At 49.4% G+C, this 25,008-nt stretch overlaps 1 protein-coding gene across 7 annotated transcripts in view; it reads right to left on the reverse strand.

The window, feature by feature from the left end:
• The window catches only part of EXTL3 (exostosin like glycosyltransferase 3), a 169,989-nt gene that overhangs the window by 21,505 nt on the left and 123,476 nt on the right, over positions 1–25,008 (reverse strand). For all 7 annotated transcript variants that reach the window (XM_054194262.1, XM_054194268.1, XM_054194261.1 and 4 more), the window contains 2 exons: positions 22,575–22,704; positions 16,058–18,682 (listed from right to left, as the gene is read on the reverse strand). In XM_054194262.1, the coding sequence (XP_054050237.1) occupies positions 16,058–18,205 (2,148 nt within the window). In that variant the 5' untranslated portion in view covers positions 18,206–18,682; positions 22,575–22,704. The remainder of the gene's footprint in view (positions 1–16,057; positions 18,683–22,574; positions 22,705–25,008) is intronic.

Here is a 25,008-nt window from a genome sequence, read left to right on the forward strand (position 1 = left end):
TGAAACTCCGCTCTGTGCTTTACACGGAAGCTCACGGGGGAAAACTGCTGAGCGTGAGGCGACAGAAAAGCTCATGACCCAACTTCCATTAGCGCGGCTGGGATCAGGAGCCAGATTTACAAATCGCTCTTTGCTGTGAAACAAGAAAAAGCCATTTGGGGAAGGAAGATCTCACACTCAAGGTTTTGATACTGATAACCCCAATTTTGGTTTTGGTGGGGTTGGTTTTTTTTGCAATGAAATCAGCAATATCCAAAGGCGTGACGTTCTCACAGACGTCGTGGTGCTTCCTTATCGAAGCTCTTTCAAGCCGCGGCTAGATGAATGTCGCGAACCTGCTTTCACCTGGAAAATCCAGTCTTGGTATTCAAGGCCTGGAAATTCAGATGCAATTATTCCGCCCAGCTTAGAAGCGGTCCCAGAGCCGAAAAAGGCTGGGGAGATGAAGTTGGGCAGTAGGAGTGTCTGTAGCAAGAGCACGCATGGATTCGGTGCAAGCAGGGGCATACGTACACAGCTATTTGTCTTCTGCAAGACAAAGAAAGGCAAATAAACAGGAAACATCTACACGTTATGCCACCTGTCTGCAGGGTTTCTGCTGCAATTTAAAAGTGGTGGTGTTGAAGTTGCCTGCAGTACGGCCCTTACCTGCTGGGAGGTTTTGCTCTTGTCCTGCTGCCCAGGGCTCCTGCAGGAACTCTTTGCAAGAGGCCACGTGGTGGCACAGCCCCCAGCTCTCTGCAGGAAGGACAATGACCCTGCCTCCGAGACTTCCCTAGCGACAGCACCAAAACTCCCATCTGACAACAAAAAGACGTTCTCAAAAAGCTCTCTGTTTTCTCAGCCTTCGTTTTCCCCTTTCAGCCTTCAAGCTCTTGTTTCTGGCAGCCCATCTCAACTCTGAGCTTCAGCCTCTCTGCCTCTTCTTCCTCTCCAAATAGCCCTCGGCTGCTATAGCAGTAATTGTTATAGCAAAAGGGTTGTTGGATGAAACAGCTTTCTCTTCTAAAGCTTGGGGTAGAATCACAGAATCATAGAATTGCCTGGGTTGGAAGGGACCTTTCAGATCACTGAGTCCAACCATCAGCCTAACACTGACAAAAACCACCACTACCCCATGGCCCTCAGCACCACGTCTGCCCGGCTTTTCAATCCCTCCAGGGATGGCGACTCCACCACTGCCCTGGGCAGCCTCTTCCAATGCTTCACAACCCTTTCCAGGAGGAAATTGTTCCCAATATCCATCCTAAACCTCCCCTGGCGCAACTTGAGGCCGTTTCCTCTTGTGCCATGGCCTGTTCCTTGGGAGAAGAGCCCGACCCCCCCTGGCTACCCCCTCCTTTCAGGGAGCTGTAGAGAGCCAGAAGGTCTCCCCTCAGCCCCCTCTTCTCCAGGCTGAACACCCCCAGCTCCCTCAGCCGCTCCTCACCAGACTTGTGAGGATATAACGCGCTGTTCACACCACCGGCACGCTCCAAGCTGATGTGGCTGCATCCTAACAAAGCAGCACCGTCTGTCCTTCCCCGATCTCGACAGGCAGCTGTTAGGGTGATGAATGTTTGCTAAAACTCACAGATCTTTGGATGGAAACAAACTGATAGAGGATTTTCAAAGGTCAATCCTATACAATAGAATCTGAAAGGGCAATATTCCTAAGTCATGAAAACTGACAAATTTCACCGAATGTATGATATAGCGCAGCATCAATTACGTGGTGAAACAACAGGGTTGGATACCCAAGGCTGAGACCTGGAAGCTCGGGGCTGGAGAAGCACAGCGCTGTATCGATACCGGGAAAAAATAGCAGGCTCATGTCAGCCTCTCCATGCCTGTCACTGATAAATTTTATTTGCACTATAGAATTCAATCCGAGGGGAAGTTTTTCCCACTATGACCTCCCCATCTCTACGGCATCCCTTAGAACTGAATCATAGAATTGCCCAGGTTGGAAGGGACCTTTCATATCATCGAGTCCAACCATCAGCCTAACTCTGACAAAAACCATCACTGAACCATGCTGCCAAGCGCCACCCGTCTTAAATACCTCCAGGGAGCCTTCCCCAGCTCTGTGTCTCCATCCGACTGGACACCTGAGCTCTCCCCGGACGAGATCCGGCAGCGTGCTCGGGGAGAGCCGAGGGCTGATGAAACGGGGACACCTGCCTCGCATCTTCTGCACCTAAGCCATTTTGCTAACATCAGGTAAAACACAGAGATGCCATTTCCAACCAGCCCTGCTGCTGAGGAAGAGAACACGCGGAGAGACAGAAATAGGGCAGGAACATCTTTTAACTCTTTTCACAAGGTGGGATATTAGCGCCCGGAGCTCAGGGATGTGGGATTCAAACTGCTCGTGGGTAGCAAAAACTTTCTAGAGGTAGGCTGGTAAATACTAACAGCTCAGGAGCAGACGTACGTACTGCCAGTGAGCCTGGGAACCGACCCCACCTTTCATCTTCAGTTTTAAGCCACCCCGGACTCCTGGGAGTCAGCAGGAGTTTGGTTCTGCCAGCAGAGGAGCCGCAGATCCTCGCAGCACCCTGGCCTGTCCCCGGTGGCAGGCAGAGCCTGAAGAGCACATCGGTTAGAGGGGCTGCTGCTCTCAACGAGCTTTATCTCCTGGATCTGCTTTGGGTATCATAGGGAATCTGGCACCGCACCGCACAGGGCAGAGACGCACAAGGTCGGAGCGATACTCGCAGCCAGGGCTGCTGCACAACACTCGGTCTTGTTTGTGTTCGGAGCAGCTTGTGAAATTCAGGGCAGCAGAGTGAAAACAGGCCAGGAAAGAGCCCGTGGCCAGGACTATCCTGTTCCTGTACTTGAACTAACCACAGAAACGCCATGTAATACATCCTGGACAGATGAAGAAGAAAAACCCAACCAGCCCACAGAGGAACCGTCCAGGAAAGTCTCATCTTATTTCGGCACAAATATTCAGAGGCCCTGCCTCACTCTCCCAGCTGCGCTATGCAGGTGCAGTTCCCATCGCAGATGTGTCAGGAGATGCGTCGGGCCAGGCAGAAGACCGAGCAGGGATCTCATCAATATCTAAAGGGTGGGTGTCAGGAGGATGGGGCCAGGCTTTTCTCAGTGGTGCCCGGGGACAGGACAAGGGGTAACGGGCACAAACTGGAACACAGGGAATTCCACCTCAACATGAGGAGGAACTTCTTTGCTGTGAGGGTGGCAGAGCCCTGGCACAGGCTGCCCCGAGAGGTGGGGGAGTCTCCGTCTCTGGAGACATTCCAACCCCGCCTGGACGCGTTCCTGTGCCACCTGCTCTGGGTGACCCTGCTCTGGCCGGGGGTTGGACGGGATGATCTCCAGAGGGCCCTGCCAACCCCTGCCGGTCTGGGATTCTGTACAATCTCAGCACATTGTCCTCCTTGGAAGAGCCATACGGGAGCCTGGAACAGCCATACAAGAGCCTAAGAAAGATGCACAAACTGCAATGCCCTGACCTTGTTAAAAAAAAACAACAAGCAAAAGCCAAAAACTTCTGAAGTATTGAAGCCCACATCTCACTCAGCCCTTGACTCTTGAGCAGACTCCGCTAGCTAATTCACGCACTTCTAATTTCATTGGAAAAGACATGTTGCTAGTCCCTTGGTCCGCGCTGAGAAGTCTGGCAGCAAATGGACTGAGAGCTGAGGGATGGATCCGAGAGTGGCTGTCACATCTCATCTGCAAGACAGAGAGCATGTAAAAGTCAGCACGGCAGTTCAGGAGCACCCTTGAGGTATCCTCTTCTTGCCAAGCCATCAGCTGCCGTGCAATACCAGGTCATCAGCATCAAAGGGGTGGAAACACGGCAACATCCATCTTAGAGATACAGAAATGCACAACAGAGAGGCAGAGCAACTCCAGTGGAAGAAGAACGCGCTGGAAACCCAAGGGATGCGATCCCAGGGGAGTACTGGAAATATCTTCTTTCTGTTTACTACGCGAGCTTATCTTTCCACACTTTGCTCTTTGGCTGATAGCCCAGCTGCTTTAATTAACAGAGACTTTCGCCAGTGCAAATCCTCAGTATTGTTGTGTAATTACTTCTCCAGCACGTTCCTTCTCTTTCTACGCTGTATCTGTCAAGCAGAATTTCCACTACAGCAGTAAAACAAAACTCCTGGCAGAGCAGGTACGATTACTTTTAAATTTGTTAAAATGGGTACGTTGCACTCTTTGGAATATATTACACCTAACGATGCCCGGTGATGTTGTTCAGCATTTAAAAGCTGCTGTGTTCCATACTGGAAGAGCCTTAGCGCAGGCATTCCTATCTGGGGGCTGAAGGCATCAAAATGAACATCGTATCTCAACTAACAGAGGAGGGAACTGGGGTCAGACTATTAACTTACTGAGCAGCTACTAAAAGAGCTGGTATATAAAACTCGGTGTATAAGCAGAGCCAAGACGCCATCAAGTTTGCAGGCAGATTATTTTTTTGATGGGAAGAGGGCAGAGAATTTATTAATGCTTACGTGGCTGGGAGCAGCAAGCATGAAGAGCACTCAGGCACGCAAACCCACTTTTGGCTTCCAGGTTTATTCCAGACTGGAAGCTTTCTGGGGACCGCCGGGATGAGAAGGCTGAGATCTCACTAGGAAAGTTCTGATGGGTCTGGATGAAATGAAGACAGCTTTCTGCCAGCGTGTCTGTCCTCAAATCCATTATCCAGAGACCAGAGCTCTTTTATGTGATGTTAGAAAAGAATTAGCAAGCCCATACCATGATTCCCTGATCAGCATTTTATCTCTCATTGTTCTCATCATTCCATGAGTACAGCCCATGGAGAAAAGCAATTTCCATCAGCTCAAATATCAGAGAACAGAGTCAGGATATTACCCTGAAAGGGGAACGGCAGTTTCACCAAACGTGCACGGTAAGCAATAAATGCCTTCTCACTCGACGTGGCAGGGCCAGGTGATGACAAACCAGGACACAAGCCCCAGGTGGGTTTCTGAGGATCCTCCCTTTGCTCGTAGGCTTCAGCTGCTGCACCCTAATTGCTGGAACCCTTGGCCTTCTTCACCTGGTCCACGTCCCGCACCAGCCCACTGTCCGCGTTCATCCAGGGGAGCACCATCTCCATGCTCTCCACGCCATGGCCTTTGTGGTGGGCAACGTCATGTTCTTCAAAGCTTGGCTTGTCCCGAGATTTTTACTACTTAAGAGACCTATTTAAACTTCTCCTGCTAGTCAATTAAAAAGTAAATTAAAATCAAGGGGGAAGAAATGCTTCCACCAAGAGGTAGTTAATATGTTACCGACAAACACGTGGCTGGGATGAATACAGACTACAATAACCACCTCCCACAACCCACAGTATGGGTTGGGAATTAAGGACGAGCACATGTTAGAAATTACAGAGTTCACATACATGAGGCATAATTAACAGCAATTCCTTTTATAAATTTCTAATAAAATAACCTAATTATTACCAGTGTTTTGAAACCAATTTGCTCTGTCACCTGCATTCGGAGAAAGAGGAAAAAGAGCCTTATTCCAAAGAATTCTCTAGCTTACAGCTGTTACATTCCACAGAAAAGTGCTTTTCTTGTTCTCCGTTGGCTCTCTTCTTCCACAGTAAAAGATGGGGCTGTCCCTTACTGTAGAGATAAGGCAGGTTTCCACCAGCCAGGGCTCTGGGCAGCTCGGGAGATCAAAGCCACGATTAATCCCTTCACATGGAAGTTGCAAACTGAACCTCCCTGCCCAGAAAGCCTTTAATGTTCAATGTCAAGAAAAAACCCACAACATTTCCCTTCCCTACACAAACCTCCAAAAAAATTCAGAGTTCAATTCAGACAAGCATTCAGAAACTTGAAGATTTTGCTAAATCATTTTGATCTGAAAGTGTTACCTGGGAAGCCTAAGAAGAGCTGTCACCAGATTTCCCATCTTTCTGATGCTAGTAAATCTGGGAATAGCTGAAAACAGCATTTCTGTGAGCTTATAAGGAGACGTACAAGCGCATGCTTTAGTGACTAGGGTTGGTTTTCTGTTCTCTGTGCCTCAGTTTCCCTCTAGCAAGATGCCCTTAGCTCCTTGCTTATGGTCTCTCTGCCAGTTTCAGAAGGGAAATATTCCTCACCTTTCTTTGCAGGGCTAACGCAGATTTTCATTCATTAACTGAAGGCTTTAAATGAATGGAAGTGACTTAAAAACTACTGCTTTTACCCCTAATTTTCTCATGGTCTCTAAAATGGCATCAGGAAAAAACCCTCTCCAATCCTTTCTGGGTACTTATAATTGAACAGTACCGATTCCAGGGATCCAGCAGTCAGGACAACGGGAAAACAACCTGCAGCCCTTGGTTCTGAACCCAGCTACTCCGTCACCTTTCTGCTTATCGATCGCTTTCACGCGAGACCAGCCTCCTCCTGTGGAAGCACGGGAAAGAGCCAGGTGCTGCTTTTTGGAGAGGGGAGCGTTCCGTATGCGCAGCACGGCAGGGAGACCCGTCATACTTTATCACTAACCGCAGAGTTTGATTTCAAGAAAATTGAAGAAAAAGCATCCATCAGTCAGATAAGGGAAAGCAGCACCTGCTTCCTCAGCAGATACAGGCAGGTACCGTGGGGAAAAGGGGTAAGGGACTGTCCAGGAGGTGAATAATATTGTGGCTGCTGTGCTGCACCATTGCCAGCCCACCGGTAATCTTGGGAATAAGTCACCATCTTCCATTTGAGAGCTGCAATATCTTTGGTGATCAATCTCACAGAGCTCGGGGAGGCACCTGTGAGCTACACCGGCCACGGAAGAACAAGCAGAGTGATTAAAACTTCTCTCTTGCTCCTCATCTCTTTCTCTAACCTTGTGTCCAAGAGTTACCTTCCCCTTTATAACCTCATGTCATTCCGGTTGTCTCCTTGATGTTCCAATGTCCCTCCCATTCTGTCAAACTTTAACAACACAGATTTTCTTTTGTCCCATCTACTTAATACCCACAAGCCGAAGTCAAATTCACGGCCTCGGCGACTACGGCTTGCTCCTCCTCTCCTGTGCCTTGGGGCCCATCCATTTCTTGTGGTACCGCATCAAGTTATAGCTACTCTGGGAGACAAGGCTGTCTTCACTTCACAAATAAAGCAACCCGTACAGAATGCACAATCAAATCATTCTGCACAGCAAAACCACTCCACCAAGACAGTTAAAAGCACGGGAAGAAAGGAAACGCAGATACCCGGGACTTTATGGGAAGAAGGGCGTAGCTTGCAGTGAAGTGGATGTCAATATACGGTGCCATATGAACTAAGTAAGATCTGCAATAACGAAGTCACAGAGAATGAAAAGAAGGTGAAAACAGAAGGAAAAAAATAGAGAAAACACATCCACATGCTCAGTTCCCCCCAGGCTTGTTTCCCCGTATGGAATAATTTGGGGACACTACATATTCTCTTGTTATTTAAACAGGCACACGCACGCCACCGTGCAAACCCTTAAAGCAGCAGGAATCCAGCCCTGGAAAAACAATGTGGTATTTTGTTGCTGCCCTGACTTCGGTGCCAAGTCCTATCGTGCCGCTTTTGTCCCCTAGCTGTTGTGACAGAGTCTGCTCTGGAGCGGAGAGCGTTTTAAAGATGCACAGACGACTTTCCCGTCGATGTTTAAAGGCTTCAACACCGGGGGATTGGCCCCCATGACACCTTCAATCTTTTATGTGTGAGAAAACCCACCCGATTATGTGCACTGTAGTGTACCAGGATGCTTCCCGCCCTTGTTTTTCCTTTCCGATGCCCCAAAGTAACGCCTTCCTTCTGGTCGCCGACCCCATTAGCTGCATCCTAAGCCAAGGGAATTCAGAGAGCTGAGGCTACGGCAACATTTTGTCTACAGAAAAGCTATTACAGACCAGCATATGGCATGCGAGAGAATTAAGGGCTGGTTTTAGGCAACAGCGGCGGCGTAGTGCAAGGGTGTTTGTGTTAATATTCAGACCGCAAATCCCTAAGAAGTCAGCGCTGCTTGTTACATGATCAGCGTACATTCACGCATCGCTGCACCTTTGCTCGGGCCCTGCAGTGACAAGCATCTGGATTTTAGCATCGCAGGTAAAGTAAGCAGCAAATTTGCTCCTTCCTCTTCTGCTACACGATGGTAAAAATAGATACGGAGACAGCAAAACTTGCGGGGACTTGAGAAGAAGGAACGCTCCCCTCCAGCAGCATCGTGCTCTGCAGGCAGCAGGTGGTGCTACGCACCCGACAGCAGCGCACGCATTTCCGCGCAACATCGCCCTGCCTTATAAAACTGCTCTCATGGAGAAATTTAACTCATAAACCTGTGATACACTGCCGGTAAAGCTGGTGCACTGGATGGGGCCCATTTAATCCGCGGGTGGTGCAAATCTCTTGTGTGAAGTGACTCAGTGCTAAGAGACGGGGTGATTTTCTCAGCCCATTTTGTCAGGGAAAGCAGAGCCCGATTTGTTCCTTCTGGGAGCAAACCTGTAGCTCCCCACTGCCATGTGCAACCCAGGACCTGAAAGTTACATTGGGTTCCTCCTGGTTTTGTACGTCGAGTTGCAAGCTAGCGTAAGGTAGGGAAAAGCAGTAAGTGCCCAGTGTAAAGCTCTGACTCACCGAGGAACTTCAGCGGGTGAGTTGGCCCAGCAAAGCAGGAGTCACATCTCCAAGGAAGGGTTAGGCACACGCTTTAAGTACCTGGTTGAGTCAGGGCCTGAGCTGGTATTTATGCAAAGCTCCCAGGAACCAAAAGGATCAATTGAAATGGTGGTGTGATCAGGAGGGAGTTTTATTCACCTGTTTAACTCACAGTCCCCTTGAAGAGCTCACCCTGGATCACGCACCCCACTCCAGGTGAGCTCGAGTCACTGGTGACTGTGCGAGCTGTTAGTTTGCAAGGCTGGCTCTGCCCTTACCAGAAACCCAAATGTGATGTTGAAGGACAAGCAGAGAAGCTCATGCTGCCACCATGGCACGCTACACCCTGCTGTTACAGCCTGACCAGCTTCTGCTCCTCCTCCTCTTAACCAGAAGCGTCACGTAAGGACCCCATCGTGCTCCTTAATGGAGATACCAAAGCACCTTCAAATATTTCTGGCAGAAGGGACGTGCAAACCTAAGGCACGCGTCCTTCAGCAGCGAGCTCAGCACAGTATGGTTACACAGACGCTGCCCAAACAGAAAGGAAAGTCATGACGGCATTTCCCCCTGGTCTGCTCCTGATTAACAAGTGGCATTTCCAGGGACACGGCGGCCAGCCAGCCAGGTCTGCAGATGCAGCAATGCTTCCGGATTAAACATTTTCCAAAGATTATTCCTTTTTAAACAAGCAGCTAAATTGAATGAGCTTTCTCAGCTGGCCACCAAGCCAGCAAAAAAGGACGTTACGCCACTGGAACTGGCTGCAGAGATCAAAGCCAGCTCCTTATTCTATAACAAAGCTGAAGGAAAGGATTAGTCACTGCCGAAAGCCACAGGAGCTGGCATTGGCAGTGAACCCAGCTAAATTCCTCCAAAATGCCTACAAGCACACACCACCTAACCCCGGAGGAAGAGGAGAAAGCAAACTGCTGCAGGGCTTTTCCAGCCGCGGCTCTGCCACCGACGGACCCGCACACACGCAGAAGAGAACGAGGAGTTGGAAGTTCAGGCTGTAATTTCTTAGAGCACGAGCCCCGGTTGTGAAAACACTGTTTTGGGCTGAATAAGGCTCAGCCACAAACGCGGGAAGGAAGCCCTTCCGCAGCTCAGCTGGATTCAGAGGCAAGGCTCCACGCGTGACACCGGCAGCCCATGCAAAGCCCTCGGGCTTCCAAAATAACCCTACCGAAAGCCAGTCATTACTGGGAAAGTGGGAGAGATGTTACACTGGCTCAATACAAAATAAAACCATAACACAACTGGATAGTCCCGATCCAACTCACCCACCCCCTGCCCCCAGCAATATATCCAGACTTCAGGCAGATACAAAATCTCAATTATCAGCTAACGAGGATACATCTGACTCTTCCTTTGGCTCCAACACACCCAGCCCAGCAGGCTCAGATGGTGCCACCCTCAGCCCCCACACCCAAAGCGATGGGTTTGAGATCGGTCATGTCAGCAGCCACCCTGAGCTGCCCGCAAAGGGCTCAGGGCAGGAAAAAATAAAGAGAAATGAAGGCAATGGTGCTTGGAAATCACTGTTCCAGCTTCAAGCGCCTCTTAAACAGATGAAGCATTTGTCCCCATGAAGCTGTTTGTCTTCCACAAACTTTCTTCTCATGGTGCTGGGGTCTCTGGGGCCTTTGGCAAGCAGAGATCACGGGCTGGCAAGGCAGTACTAAGCCCTCGCAGCCCGAAAGCAGCGGTTCCTCCCTCTGGCTGGCAAAACCTTTACTTAAAACAAGATGCTTTCTCCTTACGCTACCAAGGAAAGGTGGGGGAAAAGTCTTAAAAATGCATCTTTATCCAATGCAAGAGACAGACTGACCCGAAGATGCTGGAGCCGGATGGCAGAGAGTGCCTACAGCAGGCTGAGAATTTTTTTTACTAGAGATTACAACCAAATCTAGGGTCCTCCTGAGCTCAGCCTTCCCTTTTCTGGTCTCCAGTCTCCAGGGGGTGACCCACAAGGTGAGAAACGCGGGTAGAAGAGGAGGTAAGGGGAGGCTGCTGAGCGCACGGTTTGCTTTCCTGGCTCGGACTGCAGCTCCTGGGGGGCTTTAAGGAAGTTTCTGAAAGGGAAATGGATAATTTAATTGCTGCATTAGAGGATCTGCGGCTGTTTTTGAGTGCAAGCTGCTCCACAGCTTAATCACCTCGCTGCGCGGGGCTTCGTGCTTGCCCCACCGAACCAAGGGCATACGCAGCACTGGCAGCCTTCTGAAATACATATTAAAGATATTAAAACAAACTCTCTTCAAGTAATTCAGGCTGTTCAAGGTTCCTAGGATTAAAACCAGAGCGGGAACAGGAAAATTAATCCCGTCCGCCTGCCCCAACCCATGTCCTGCTCGGAGCGGTGTGGAAGATAGGCAGCGACCCAGCTCTGGAGGATTTGAAGAGCCGCTAAAACCACGTACTGGGTTTATTCAGCATCTGGACTGGGCTCGACGCTGCAAGTTTGCTGAGGAATTGCAAGCAAGTGCCCTACAGCAACCAGAAAGCAGCAGCACATCGGTGCGGGGCACACGGCAAAGCACGGCAGGATCTGAATTTTCTTGGGTGCATCTTATTACCATGCGCGTGGGCTGGGTGTGTGGTTGCCTGAGTGTTTTGTTTCGTTTGTTTCCCTTCACTTCTATTCACGCGGATGAAAACACTGTCAGGGAATTGCAAAGCAAAGCGTGAGGTTTCTCCTGTCGTCGCCTGTACGCTGTTTAGAAATCCTGAGCGCAGAGATGCCGAAAGGGGAAGCTGGAAGTCTCTATCCCAAGATCAAGCCCAATCTTCTTCTTAATGACTCCTGTATTCCGCCACTGGAAATCTTTCCAAGATTAATGTGCGTGCAGGGGCAGAGTGGGAGCAGCAGCCAAGTACGACCATCTCACTCAAGCCCTCGGGCTGCCTTTCCACCTGGGCAGAGCCGAGATTTAATCCAAATTCCTTTCCCCCTTTCTTCCTCATGAGCATGGAAACAGCAGGAGGATCATGTTGGGGACTTCAGCAACCACAGCCGTGTACGGGAGGGCGCTCACCCTTGCTACGAGGGAGCGGAGCTTAACTGCTGGCAGGGATCAGTGGTGCGGGCAGTTTTTAATCCCTTGAGTATATTGTGACTTTGACAGATGCCACAGACATCTTGAAGAACAAATCACAGAATGGTTTGGGTTCGAAGGGACCTTAAAGATCATCTTGTTCCACCCCCCTGCCCTGGGCAGGGACACCTCCCACCAGCCCAGGTTGCTCCAAGCCCCGGCCAACCTGGCCTTGAACCCCTCCAGGGATGGGGCAGCCACAGCTTCTCTGGGCAACCTGGGCCAGGGGCTCACCACCCTCACACCAAAGGATTTCTTCACAATATCTCATCTCAATCTCCCCTCTTGCAGTTTAAAACCGTCCCCCCTCATCCCATGGCTCCCCTCCCTGCTCCAGAGTCCCTCCCCAGCTTTCCTGGAGCCCCTTTAGGGACTGGCAGGGGCTGGAAGGTCTCCGCGGAGCCTTCTCTTCTCCAGGCTGAACCCCCCCAGCTCTCTCAGCCTGTCCTCCCAGCAGAGGGGCTCCAGCCCTCCCGGCATCTCCGGGGCCTCCTCTGGCCCCACTCCAACAGGTCCATGCCCTTCTTGTGCTGAGGACTCCAAAGCTGGACGCAGTACTCCAGATGGGGTGTCCCCAGAGCAGAGCAGAGGGGCTGAATCACCTCCCTTGCCCTGCTGGCCACGCTTCTTTTGGTGTAGTCCAGGATACTGTGGGCCTTTTGGGCTGCAAATGCGCGCTGCGAGCTCATGTTGAGTTTCTTATCAACCCACAGCCCCCAAGTCCTTCTCCTCAGGGCTGCTCTCCATCCATTCTCTGTCCCGCCTGTGTTTGTGCCTGGGATTGCCCCAACCCAGGTGCAGGACCTTGCGCTTGGCCTGGTTGAACGTCATGAGGTTGGCCTCTTGAAGGATGCATCAACACTGTAAACGCTGCAGGGAGGCGCTCAGAAGTTAAGCAGTGGTTGCAATGCCACTGTTGGCACTGGTAGGGTCATGCTTTCCAGGTTCTTCTGTCTGAGGAAGTTCTCCTAATGCAGCGCTAGAGACACAAACACTTGCAGAAAGCAAGTTTTTAAGCTTGCACAAACAAGACTTCTCACTTACAACCTTTGGTTTTTGCTGCGATACTATTTAACGCGAGATGGGAACAATTTTTGCAGCTCAACTCCAGCACAAAGGCACTTTAAATTAGAGGGTAATCTACCTACATCTGCTCCAGGGGCAGCCTTGAATGACTACACACACAACTCAACATTAAATTATATTTGCACCTAGTCACTTCAAGCTCAGTACAGGGCCAGAATATTTTATCAGAGACTCCTGTACTGCTAAGGAACCCTATTGATTTTTTAGTACATTATGCCATCATAAGAAATCTGTATCTAAGTAAAAGTTTTTAAAAAATCAAATATATTCTGCAGCCCTGTTTATCTTATTACCCATGAAAGATTCAAAGATCCAATGCAGCTTTAAGCTTGGCTCTTGATTAACTCCCCGCCCACCAGGGAAAAGAAACCACATAACCTGCTTTGGAAGTCCAAATCACCACCAAGCAGCACAATTTGCAAACGAAGTTTCAAGGAACCGATCGATGAACTAAGGTCAGCCCATGCAGTAAGGCTGAAGAAGGATGCTCGACTCTCCTTTGGGGTACTCTCCTAGCACAAAGCCCCGCAACTCAAGTGTAGCGGAGCTCCAGCAGCGCCTTGGTGGGACTTAGGACTACATTATGCTTCCAAGGGCTCTTTCAGCCCAGGACATGCTACACACGTTGCTTTGCCTCATTAGGCTCATGATTTTCTTCAGTAATCTTCTGGCTTCGGGTGCTTTGATCACGGATCATGCTGACGCACATGTGCTGCCGTTGCGCTGCTCCTCGCCGTCAGACGGTGCCAGGACCCACTTCAATCGCAAGGAGGGGACACCCAAATCCGCCCCCGTCCGCTTCTCTTCCCCTCAAGTTTCCTCCGCACAGCTCTGTGCTTTGGGACTGGAACGCAGGGCAGTTCTTTGAACCCCAATGTTACTGGGAACGTATTTGTTACACAGAGATGCAGCACCGCTTCAAGATCTGAGAGAATTGGATATTCCCCATCAAAAGACACTTTTTTCTCCACAAGGAAGTCAGATTCACAGCTCTGCAGTTTCTTTCGACATCAGCCGTCGTCAAGGCTTGTGTTTCTTGCCAACCCCACGTACCCACCTGCCTATCCCCCTGGCTAGCACATCCCACGTGTCAGCCGTCGAGGCTCAAACGGAACCTCACCCCTGCACCCCCAGCTCTCGTTGCCCTTTTCCATGGTGGATCTTAGGATCTGTCACTGTCTGATGAAGCCCAGGTACGTTTTTATATCATTACCACACTAAACCATCCGCGTAGATGAATACTACAGACTCCCAATGTGATTTAAACACCCAGTCCGGATATGGACTTGACAACAAGCACTTTGATGGGATGGATGCCTGGAGGCTGCAGAAGGTTAAATCTCCTGTGAGAGATGCCAGGGCTCTTTCAAAAAAATGGGGTTTAGAAAAATGGGAAGAAAGCAATACCTACTATCAGACCAACACGCTCCTTTGGAAAGAACCCCAGCAGGAGCTTGCTGTGCTCCAGCCATTCCCCAGCACTTGGCCACGAGCACAGTGTAACCACCCAGCTTCCCAAAACACCCAGGAGACAGTTTCCTCCTCTTGAACCGAGCGGTACCAAACGTCCCCCGCAGCGCCCAAACCCCAGCGCGCGGCTCAAAGGCGACACGCAGCAGCAGCTCGTGTGTGCTGAAGTCCCCAAAAAAGCCAGTGGGCCTCCAACACAATAGATGTGCAGATGAGAGCAGAGCAAATAAAGGCATTAACGTCCATCAACAGAAACGTATTTTTCTTGCACAAATAACACCCATTAGCAACTCCGAGGAGAACAATCCCCCCTCTTCAGCTCTGAAGGAGCACACAGTTTTTCAGCGGACGCAATGCGAAGATTTTGCAGAATTCAGGCATTCAACAGGACTAATGCGAAAGATTAGTTTGCAATTATCCAAGCAATTTTCTCTCCTCATTGTCCCTGGACCATAAGGGTTTTTAAGTGTGAGCAGAAGGATTTATTCATCACAATAATAATAAAATGAAATATTAAATCAATGAATCTCTTTGCATGAAGCATAAAGCTCACATTGCTATTAAGCTTAGCAGCGTCCTGTCACATAAACCACATGCAGTTTGCCTACTTAAGTACCATCTCCCTCTTTTATTTTTCCCTTCCTTAATTTGTAAGGCATTATCCTTCCATTTGTCCTCTAAACACAACCGGATTCAGACAACACAGTGTTGCTTCTTGTTAGTGGCTCTATGCCCGGGCTCTTTAAGAGGGCACGTGGAGATTCATATTTATTATTGATTGTTAACAACGGCCAGTGCAGAGAGTTATGCTGGGATGACAGAGAAACCCTAAAATAAATACATACATAAGTAGTAATTTAGGGAGAATTAACCCCTTCCAAGCAACACTGCCAATCTGCAAGTGATAGCTTGGGCATGAAAAGGAATGTTATCGGTCTTTGAAGGTGTCGCTTCTACAGTTTCGACTGGGTGGGGGGAGATCAACCCAAACCTAGGCAAAACTCAGCTACAACCTTTGGAGCATGAAAGCTCTCATGGTGACGTTGGCCTTGGCTTCTATTTCCTTCCCTGCCATCCCTTGTAATATAAAGGGATAAACGACTTTTGAGGCCCTTGCAGTAGGCACGGCTTCAGTGTGGGTCCCTCTCTTGTTTTTATGAAAGATTTATCCGGTAAAGTCCAGAAACAGTCACTGCTTCTGTATTTATAAGGTGCCAACTGTCCTCACAGTGAGACGCTTAAGGAGCCCAAGCAAAGCTTTTCAATAAGCAAGAATCTCTAGCTTTAAGCCTCGAGATTCGTATTAAGGCTCCATACAAGCAATTGCTTTTTCACGAGTGCTAAACACCTGGCACCTCTAAAGATCCCCTATTTTTACAATTTAGGCTCTCCCGCGTAACACCTCCTGTATTTCATAACCCAAAGGTCACTGAACGAACTCTCTCGTGACAGCAATTCATCTCGCCTAAGTTCCCACATCTGCAGAGCGCAGCCATCCGCCTCCGAACATCGGCCTCCCTCTAAAGTCGGTGGAGAGAAACAGGCATTTCTAGAGCACCAGCCATGGCGTTCTCATGCAAACACCTAAAATGGGTCAGATGAGTCATACCTGTAATCTCCCTGATTTCTCCGCTGATAACACGTCCAGATCAGGTACAGACAGCTACGACCATGCGAGATGAATGCTGTCCTAGATGACTTAAGCTGAGCTGACACGCTACAGAAGAGCTACGGGCAACTTTAATGCACAAACCCCACCAGGAAGCGAGACAATAGTAGCTACATCTTTCTTACCATGATTGGGACGCCAATGTCTGGCCACAAGAGATCCTCAGAGGGAAGCTTGGGAGAGTTCCACACTACCACAACTTTATTTAAGTACGGGAGACCATTGAGCCTTTCTAGGGAGTTCATCAACACTTCCTCCCGCTCGTAAGTCAACATCACTACTGTGAACTGCTCCCGGGGGACGTTGCCACCCAAAGCAGCCTGGAACTCCTTCCCAGAGCCACCTGCTCCTCCACCAATTGGTCGAAATCCAGTCCCGGACCCCAAAAATTTTGCTTCCGATGGTAAAACAGGGTCAAAGGGAGTGTAGGGGAAGAGGTGGAAAGGCCCCGGAGCAGAATTCCAATTCCTGTAGATGTCCATTGCAGTGAGGGTGAAATTACGGAGATATTTGGGAGATGCATAGGGTGGTTCTGTTTCCACAGGCCCCAAGTCCAGGTCACCGTTGTCTGCCATATTGGGGTCTGTACCAGCAGCTTTGCCAGAGCGGTGGGGAATCTCCACGGCGGTTTCTTCTCGGATAGGAGCAGCCGGGATTTGGATTCGAGTCCTTATGATAGCTAAGACTGTGCTGAACACGTTGTCAGAAGTGGAGAAGTAGGTCTCCCACAAGAAGCGGCCCTGCCTCCTCATGGCAAGGAGATCGTTGTCAGAAATGCTTCTCAGAAGAAAGTGCACTTCTGTGATACGTGGCTTTGGTATGATTAAGGCTGCCTCGTTCCACCGGATCACATCATTATAGGGTAGCTGAACTTGCTCTCCAAGAACCACCGGGATGGCTCCAACTTCCAGAGCCTCAAACAGTCTCATGGCACACCCGGCGGAGATCACTAAATGGGTGTCCCCTGGGGTGATTATCAGTGCAAAAGTAGATAGCTTCAGTAGCTCTAGTCTGTCGTCCCTTTCTCCACACAGAGCCCACTCAGTGGGCAGACTCGCCTTAGGCTGGTTCTTACACGTGAATTCCACCAAAACCAAGTCCAACTTGCTGTCCTGAACAGCCTTCAAGGTGGTGATGATCCGATCGTCGTAGTCAGCTGGGGCATTGCCTTCTATTTCCTCTTCGAAAGAGCGAACCTCTTGCAAGCTAGATCTGAGAGACTCAATCTTCTCCCCCTGGAAACTAAACAGATATTTACGCTTGACCGGCACCTGGGGCGGGATTTCTAGGAAGTTAGGTTCAGACATAGCGTGGACCAGAGGCGATACCACAATATCAAACCCCGGTCGATACTGCACGTCGTAAAAGGTGGACTGGGCAATCATGGCGCGCCCCGTGCTGATGTTGTAAATGAAGTTCTGAGTTTCCGATTTCCTTGATAAATTGATGATGAGATGGTTATGTCCATCAGTCCTCCAATATGGCAAAGAGTGCAACTGTTGCTCTAGTTCAGTAGGTTTTGGCATTACGGGCTCTTGCATTTCCCCCACTAAAATTATATACACACAAGCAATATTTGCATTTTCAGTAACATAAACATTAGTTCTGACAGTCGCCTCAAAGGCTTGTTTAATTAAAGGGTCTAAGGAACTACCAAAAGGGTAATCGTCACTATTGTAGACATAGACTGGAAAGCCAGATGTCAATGGGCAGCGCGAGTAGTCAAAGCAGTTGTGCAGCCTGCAGTTCCGGTTGGATTTTGGCAAGGGGAAGGTCACATCATCTTTGTCTGGCAGGAGCCGGATGGGCAAGGAGAGCTTGGGCTGGTTCTGAGCCATCAGCTCTTTGTAGGAATGCTCGGTCTGGCTGATGACGTTCTTCAGCTGCAGCAGGTCCTGCTTGGCATTTTCAATGCTTTTTTTGCAGGCCTCAATCTTCAAGTTGAGCTTGGCGATCTCGCTGTTGAGCTCCTGCCGCTTGGCCTCCAGCTGGAGCAGCTCCTCGCTGACCGACTCGCGGATGCGACACAGGTCTTGCACATGCTTTACCTCGCACAGCTCATTGCCAGTCCGAGGGCCAAAGATGCGCTTGCCGGCATCGTCCGCGTCATCGATGGTGGTTAGGTAGTAGTGGGCAATGAGGGGGAAGAAGACAAGGATAATAAAGAGGGTGAAACTAAGCCACGTGAGCCGGATCCGACTGGACCACCTCAACACCCACGGCTGGCCTCCGTTCCCCACTCCCCCATTCCGCAACATCGTATATCCAGTCATGAGTTCAAAAGTCGCTGCGCGCCCAATCACGTTGGATCAGTAGCCATAACCAAAAGAGTTTTTATAGCGAGTCTCTCGAAAAAAAATGTTATTGCACCTGCTTAACGAGAAGCCAATAGAAGGGGAATTTCATCTTCATGTCGTACCGACGGCTTTTCTACAGTCGTTTTGCTGCAGGCACAACTTTTGATCCCGTTAGACTCAATCATTGACCTTCTCACCCACCCCTAGCCTACCCTTGGTCTGCGGGCAACCGTTGCTGGAAGTGTCACAGCGTTGTCATGGTGATTCAAACTCTCAACCGGCAGAAGAAAAACACAATGGGACCAAGCCAAACTCTACCGCTGCTCTCGACATCCTGCATTACCATCCAATGAATATGCAGAGGCACCAGCCATTGTGGAGAAGGAGCCAGAAGAGACTTGTACGAATGTCAGTCTCTCTCATCGCTGCTGTGCGGCTGATGCTCTGCCATTCCTACAAGAGAACAATCATATATTCAGACAATGCAAACAAAACAACCCCTTAGTGACCTAAAACATTGCTATTTTTTAAAAGCAACTGTCCTCTCTGCAAAACAGCAACTTTCGTACATGTCTAATACCTCTGGGGTTAATACCAGTAAACCTGAGAAAGCGATGGGATTCATTAGATGCGGACACATGGCTTTCTCTGGGCACTCTGCTTTTCATTAGGGTTGCATGCTTCCGTGGCCAGACCAGAGAAGTCACAGGCCCTGGATCTGGTTTCCTCTGCCACTGCCTTGCTGTGTAACTCTGCAGAAGCTGCTTAACATCTGCAAGCCCCTGTCTCCTCCCGTACAAAATGGAGATATTCCTGTACACCTGCTCTCTCCGCCCACCTCTGAATGGCACGTTGTGATCCTGGGCCACAGCAGGGCTGTGAATTTGTACTGCATAACTGAGTGTAATCACTATTGTTCTGGTCTAGTGACTAGAGCTGATGAGGAATTTTTAGATGAAGTGTTTTGCTTTCATTTACTGATGGGAAATTTTGATTCGTTGCAAGAGAAAGTTTAAAGGGAACATACTCCTGTTGGTTACGATTACCTCCACCGGCTGGCTGCACACAAGAGAGATTTTCTGGTCAAAACTGTAAAAGTCTACACTGTGCCTCAAAGCAAAGATGCTGAAGTTAGGATCCGTTGGGTACCGCACCACCCAAGCGGTATCAGCTTGCTTAGATATACCTTTTTGCTTGGAAAACTCTGCTACGGCACTGAGTGCCTACCAAGCATGGGCATAAAAGCCAAGGATGTGGTAAATCCAGCTCCGAGTCTTTGGTCTATGCCAACAGATTTAAATCTAGGCCACGTGAATATGCTGCGCTAGAAACACGCCCTTCCCTTTTCTTAGCATCCTCTGAGGTACCTAAGTTTCTGGGATATTATTTCACATCACTGATAATATAGCACTGGGCTTCGCATCGACCCTTGCACAGCCTCAAGAGAAGCTTATTCATTTCCACTTCAACTTTTAATTAGAGGAAAGTCATCTACACTGGTGACGGCCATTTTTCACTAAATCTATTTAATGCTCCTCTCATCTACTCGTCAAGAATTAGCAGAAAGGCGGCGAGGAAGCAAATCTCAGCTAAAAGAGAGATCTGGAAACAGGCCAAAGCAAAACAGAAGTTCACCTTAAAGGAGGAGAGAGAAGTCAGCAATAATTTTCAGTGTGGTACAACAAGCGCATGTCAGGAAAAAACAGATGGAAGATTTGATTTTAGCCAGGAAAAAATCATAATGAAAGGGGAAACAAGAGGCACAATAAAGCAAAATTCCTAGGCCTGTCTTGTTACAAGGCCGCTTGTAGTCAGTAACTTAATGGCCCACGATTAAATGGGGATCCCCCCCAACTTGACCCACAACTGGGAGTTGCACAGCAGTACGGATACTTAAAATTAAGGCAGATTTAAAATTCATAACATCGTCTGGCAAACAGCACTGGCGTAAATCTCAGAAAGCCGGGAGGATAAAAGGGCTAACAAGTCAGGAAAAGGCTAAACCAGCTTTCTCGGTTCTTGGCAGCACAGTCACCGCGGGCAGATGGGGGAGGCTTCGGCTCTGCTGGCGGGATATTTTAATACTATTCTCTGCACACCAACTTGCTTTTGCCCAGGCTGGGAGAGAGCCTGACGATGAATGTAAATCCCCAGCGCTCCTGCGGGGGGCTGGCAGTCAGGCACAGGGAGCCCTGGCAACAGCAGCACACTCGTATGGTGCCCCCGGGACCGCTGCTCCACAAGGGAAGGGCTTTAGCATGCACCAGTGTACAAACCAGGCGACTGAGGGCAAAAATAAATAATAATAAAAAAAGCTTTTAGAGTCTTTTTTTCTCCTCCTCAACCTTTTTAAGCTCTCCCCAGGACACGAAGCTCATGCTGTCTCTCTCCACGTGTATGCGCCGGTCGGTCAGTCCCTGCTATTTCAGCCTGGTCTCACAGGGGCTGCAAAGACCCTGGAATTGCTAGCAGCTTTCTGCAAACAGCTGGCCAGATGTGAGCTGCCCTATTAACCCTTCCGAGCACACGCTCACTAGAACACCAGTGGATCGAAAAACCAGCTTAACTTGACGGCATACGTGGGAAAACAAGCTCTGCTGTTGTTTTTTTGTTTGAGGGTGCCATGGGAGAAGCGCGGTCAAACCCTGGAAGGTGTTGAGATAAACGCAGAAACAAGGGATCGTAAACGTGCCTGAGAAACAAGGAAAGGGCATGTGGTTGTGCTGCTTCAGTCTGGCCAGAGGAAACTGCAGCCCCACAGGCAGTAAAGGCAGTCACAGAGGTTATCAGCTCAGACTGCATATAAATCTTGTTCTGGTTTAGCTGCTTTACCCATTTATGAGCCCTAAACAGTGATGAAATGGCAAACCAGGCTCCCCAAAATGGCAACGGGGGTCCTCGAAAAGCTAAATCCATCACGCCACACATGATCCTCTGCAGCTGTTCTGCCACCTAACCCTTCCAGTGGCTCCTCTGGTCCTTCCATTCAGTTGACAGAGAACAAACTTTATCCTCCTGACCTGAAAACGTGGGCTGTGAATTAAAAAAAAATAAATCCATATGCTCAGAAACCTGAAGCTGACAAACTAACTCTGCCACTAGCTTGGAAAAGACACGCGGGAAAGACCAGAGGAGGTCGGGGAGTGATCTGAAATGCAACACACGTGGCTTGGGATCAGTTAGAAGTATTGACTGTCAGTATGAAATATGTGCTGGCGATAAAGCAAGCACGTTAGACACACTCTCAGACTCTTCTTCATTACTAAGACTTTATTCCTCATCAACTCGAGAGAGCCTGAGGTCGTAACACATTGTTATTAGGACTTCAAAAAAACCCCCAGAATAAAACCCAATCTGTGGGTTCACCAAAGGAGACTTCAGTGTTGTATTTAAGAGCAATAAGCAGCCCTGGGGAAAAAGGCTGCTAATTTCCATAGTTCCCAAAAAGAAGTTTGGGAGGAGGAGAAACGGGTTACTTGCCGGGCTCTCCAGTCAACTCATTCCCCTCACTCCCAAGTACTATTTAGTCCTTTAAACTGATTGAGCCCCACACTGAGAAACTCTTGTTGACATTATAACACAAGGTTGCTGCCTGATAGACCTAATTACACACGCGCGCGCGCACACAAAAGAGGCCAGAAGAGCTCTTGGGAAATCAGAAGCTCAATAATTACCAGAGCCTCTTCCCAAATGCCAACCCGACTGACCTCTCGCGCACGGCAGGTCTGCACTCTGCAGTTCCTTCTCCCACGGCACAGGGCTGCGAGACTAAATTGCTGTTCGGGCACATTGTCACATCTTAGTTCAAATACAGGGCTGCGTTCCCAGATTTCCTCAACTCCCCGTGCCGGTGAAGTTATGAGAATACCTGAGGTTCTCCCTCATTTTGCATTTTTTAGTGGAAAGAGCCAGCCTGGGCTGATCTGTGGGTGCTCGTGGAGTCATTACTCTGCAAATGTTCAGTCACCAAGGTCCTTCTGCAAATAATCCTGCCTGCTTATACCTCCTGGCCATCTCCCTGTAAAATCGGGGAAATATTGTCCCTTTCTCAGCATATTTGTGAACAGAACCTGGAAACTTTAAATTTACAGCCCTCCAGAGCATACCGCAGCAATAAATAATCATCAGGCAGAACGCGGTGACACAGACCTCGCTGAACTTTCCAAGAGAGAAATCTACAGGAATCCTGTATTTGCTAAATTAGAGCTCCCCAACCCTGTCTGTGTGCGCCCATACTCTCTTCCCTCACCGAACGCTGGGTCCGCGGTGTTATCGCGGCTCTGGTACCTCCACAAACCTCCCGCTGTGCTGGGCCTCTGCAGGGAGAGCGAGGCACCGTACCCACCTGTGTGACACGGGCTCGCTCCTGCTGAACGGCGGAGGATGTCAGGGGGTGGCGCGTGAGGGGCTCCTGGGCTTTATCGGTTCAGTCTGGAGTAGACAGTTTCTATTGCCAAGTCTCTTTTTCGCCAGCACTAAAAATGAAATCAAAGGAAAAAAAAAAATAATCTTACTTTCTTTTTAGAAGGAGAAGAAAAAAATTTTGCTAAAAAAGCAAAATAGAGCATATTCCCCCCTTCAGAGAAGAGTTTCAGGTGAAACGGAGAAGAAATGAGTGCGAACCAGTCCTTTAGCGGTGATAACTTTCTACTTCCTAACGCTCTCAAAGAAGAGGATTACACCCCAAATCTCCCATCACTTTGGGAACAGAAGTATTTGGAGGATTTTCATTCTGCAGCTGAACAAGGAAAATAAATCTATTAGGTGTGTGCTTTAAGGTACCTTTGAGAGCAGATCTTTAAAAGGAGCAGATGGAAAATTCACTCTGAAATGCTTTGCGTGCTGCAGCCTTAGGGATCATCACGAGGGATTTGTACCATCTCGAGAGCTCACAGGTACAGAGAAATTCTCCCAGGCGAAGATCAACGCTGCTACACGCACAACCGGTAAAGGGTCTTGTAATCTGTAAATTCAGGGGATAAACTGCATCCCCGGCTTCAGGAAGCTTTTATCTAAACCGAGAAACATTCACCACGTTTGCAGCTCCATACGAAGCCAAACCTGCTTCCAGCCACGCTCCCCATGCGCAGCTGGGAATGCGTGAGGTAAAGAGGTCCTGGGCAAACACCCAAAAAGAGCCCCTCCATGTGCTCATTCCAGCAACATCAGGAGACCACGTGTGCTGAAGAAGGCAGCGGCTAAATTACATGAGGGGAAGTATCATGTACGTTCACCCTGTTCTTCTGCTCTTTCCCTGTGTGCTCTGTTGGAGACAGGTCCCAGACAACACGGACACTGGCTTTGCACCACGCTTGCTACCTTCTCTGCGGCCAGGCGGCCTCCTGCCCTGACGGCATAGGACCAGCACTCCCAGTACAGCATCATTTCATCTTAACAATCTTCATAAAGGTGTCTCCTGCAATTCAGAAATCCTCGCGGGGAGGAGAGAGAAGAAAGAGACCCACTGCATTTGCAAATTGCTCCAACAGCTCATCTGGATGGGGAACGGAGATGGGGGGAGAAATGCAACCAGAAGAGAAAATGCAGGACCTCAGGAGAGCTTTTCTGGCTTTCTCTCCTTTGCAGACCTTCCACCAACCTTAACTGTGAGAGCAGAGAGGGATCAGAGAGGTATCTGGGGTGGTTTAGAAGGGGCACTTGAGGACAAATCCTTTGAGAGCTGCTTTCCACCCCATCTTCTCAGGGGGGAAGAGCACTCACGCCTGCAACCCATGGTCTCTCCCATGCATCGCTCACCAAGGGCACCCAGCATGCAACACCCCAGGGTACCAGCCCGCAACCCGTGCTCCCATCCTGGAGCCGCTCAGTGCCAGGACCTGCAGGCCCTCCAGGCACGGAACAAGCACATTACTCTGCTGTAGCTCCTGAAAGAATCATTATAATCAGCATGAACCGTCACTGGTTGCGGAGCCCCAGAGGGCAAACTGAGGATCAGACCTTTCTCAGAAGCAACCCCCGCTTCTGAAGTTTCATGGCAAGAAAACCCAGAAGCAGCATCACCAGCTGATAAACCCCAACAGGTGAGACCTCATGAAACAGATCATCTTGTACTTCTGCTGCTGCCTTTGAGAGCTTATGACAATTGAGCAGGGAAATCAACACCCGAAAGAGATAGTAGAGGTAACCACCCCAGGCATGGAGGTAAATTGAAGCCCAACTCCCTCAAGGATGAAAGTTGAGTTGCCTGATCATTGCAGGAAAGAAAGAAGGAAAAGAAGGGAGGGAGAACTGGCAGAAGTGCACTGGACATCTGGGCTGGGAGTGGCGAGGGGGACTGGAAGGGTTGGGAGTGGAGGTTGGGAGTGGAGGTTCCTCCTGCCGATGACTTGCAACCCCAAATTCATCTGTGGTGGCAGCAACCAGACCTTCCAGGGCTCTGGCACTGCCAGAAAGAAAAAACATGTGGACGTGGGGAGTGTCATCAAACTGCAGCTCTGGCCACTACCCGCTTGGCCATAGTTGGCCCTCATGATAGGAGGTCAAAAGATATTCAAAATTTGGCTGAACAATGCCAAAGTTCAGAGACCTCCAGAGGTTCCTTCCAATTTAAATGATTGTATGGTTCTGCGTCTGAGCCCTCAGGTGGCAATAACTCAGAAAGGTGAGCAGAAACCTGGACTCAAGATGTCCTGGGTCTGCCCCCAGCTCTCAACATTGCCTCTCTCCAGCACCCAGGGGAAATCACACAACCTCCACGCCTCACCCTCCCTCTTTACAAAGTAAAGGTGGACTCAAGTTGCTTCAAGGCAGACAAGTGA

This window comes from Rissa tridactyla, chromosome 3, assembly GCF_028500815.1.
Source record: "Rissa tridactyla isolate bRisTri1 chromosome 3, bRisTri1.patW.cur.20221130, whole genome shotgun sequence".
Taxonomy (NCBI): domain Eukaryota; kingdom Metazoa; phylum Chordata; class Aves; order Charadriiformes; family Laridae; genus Rissa; species Rissa tridactyla.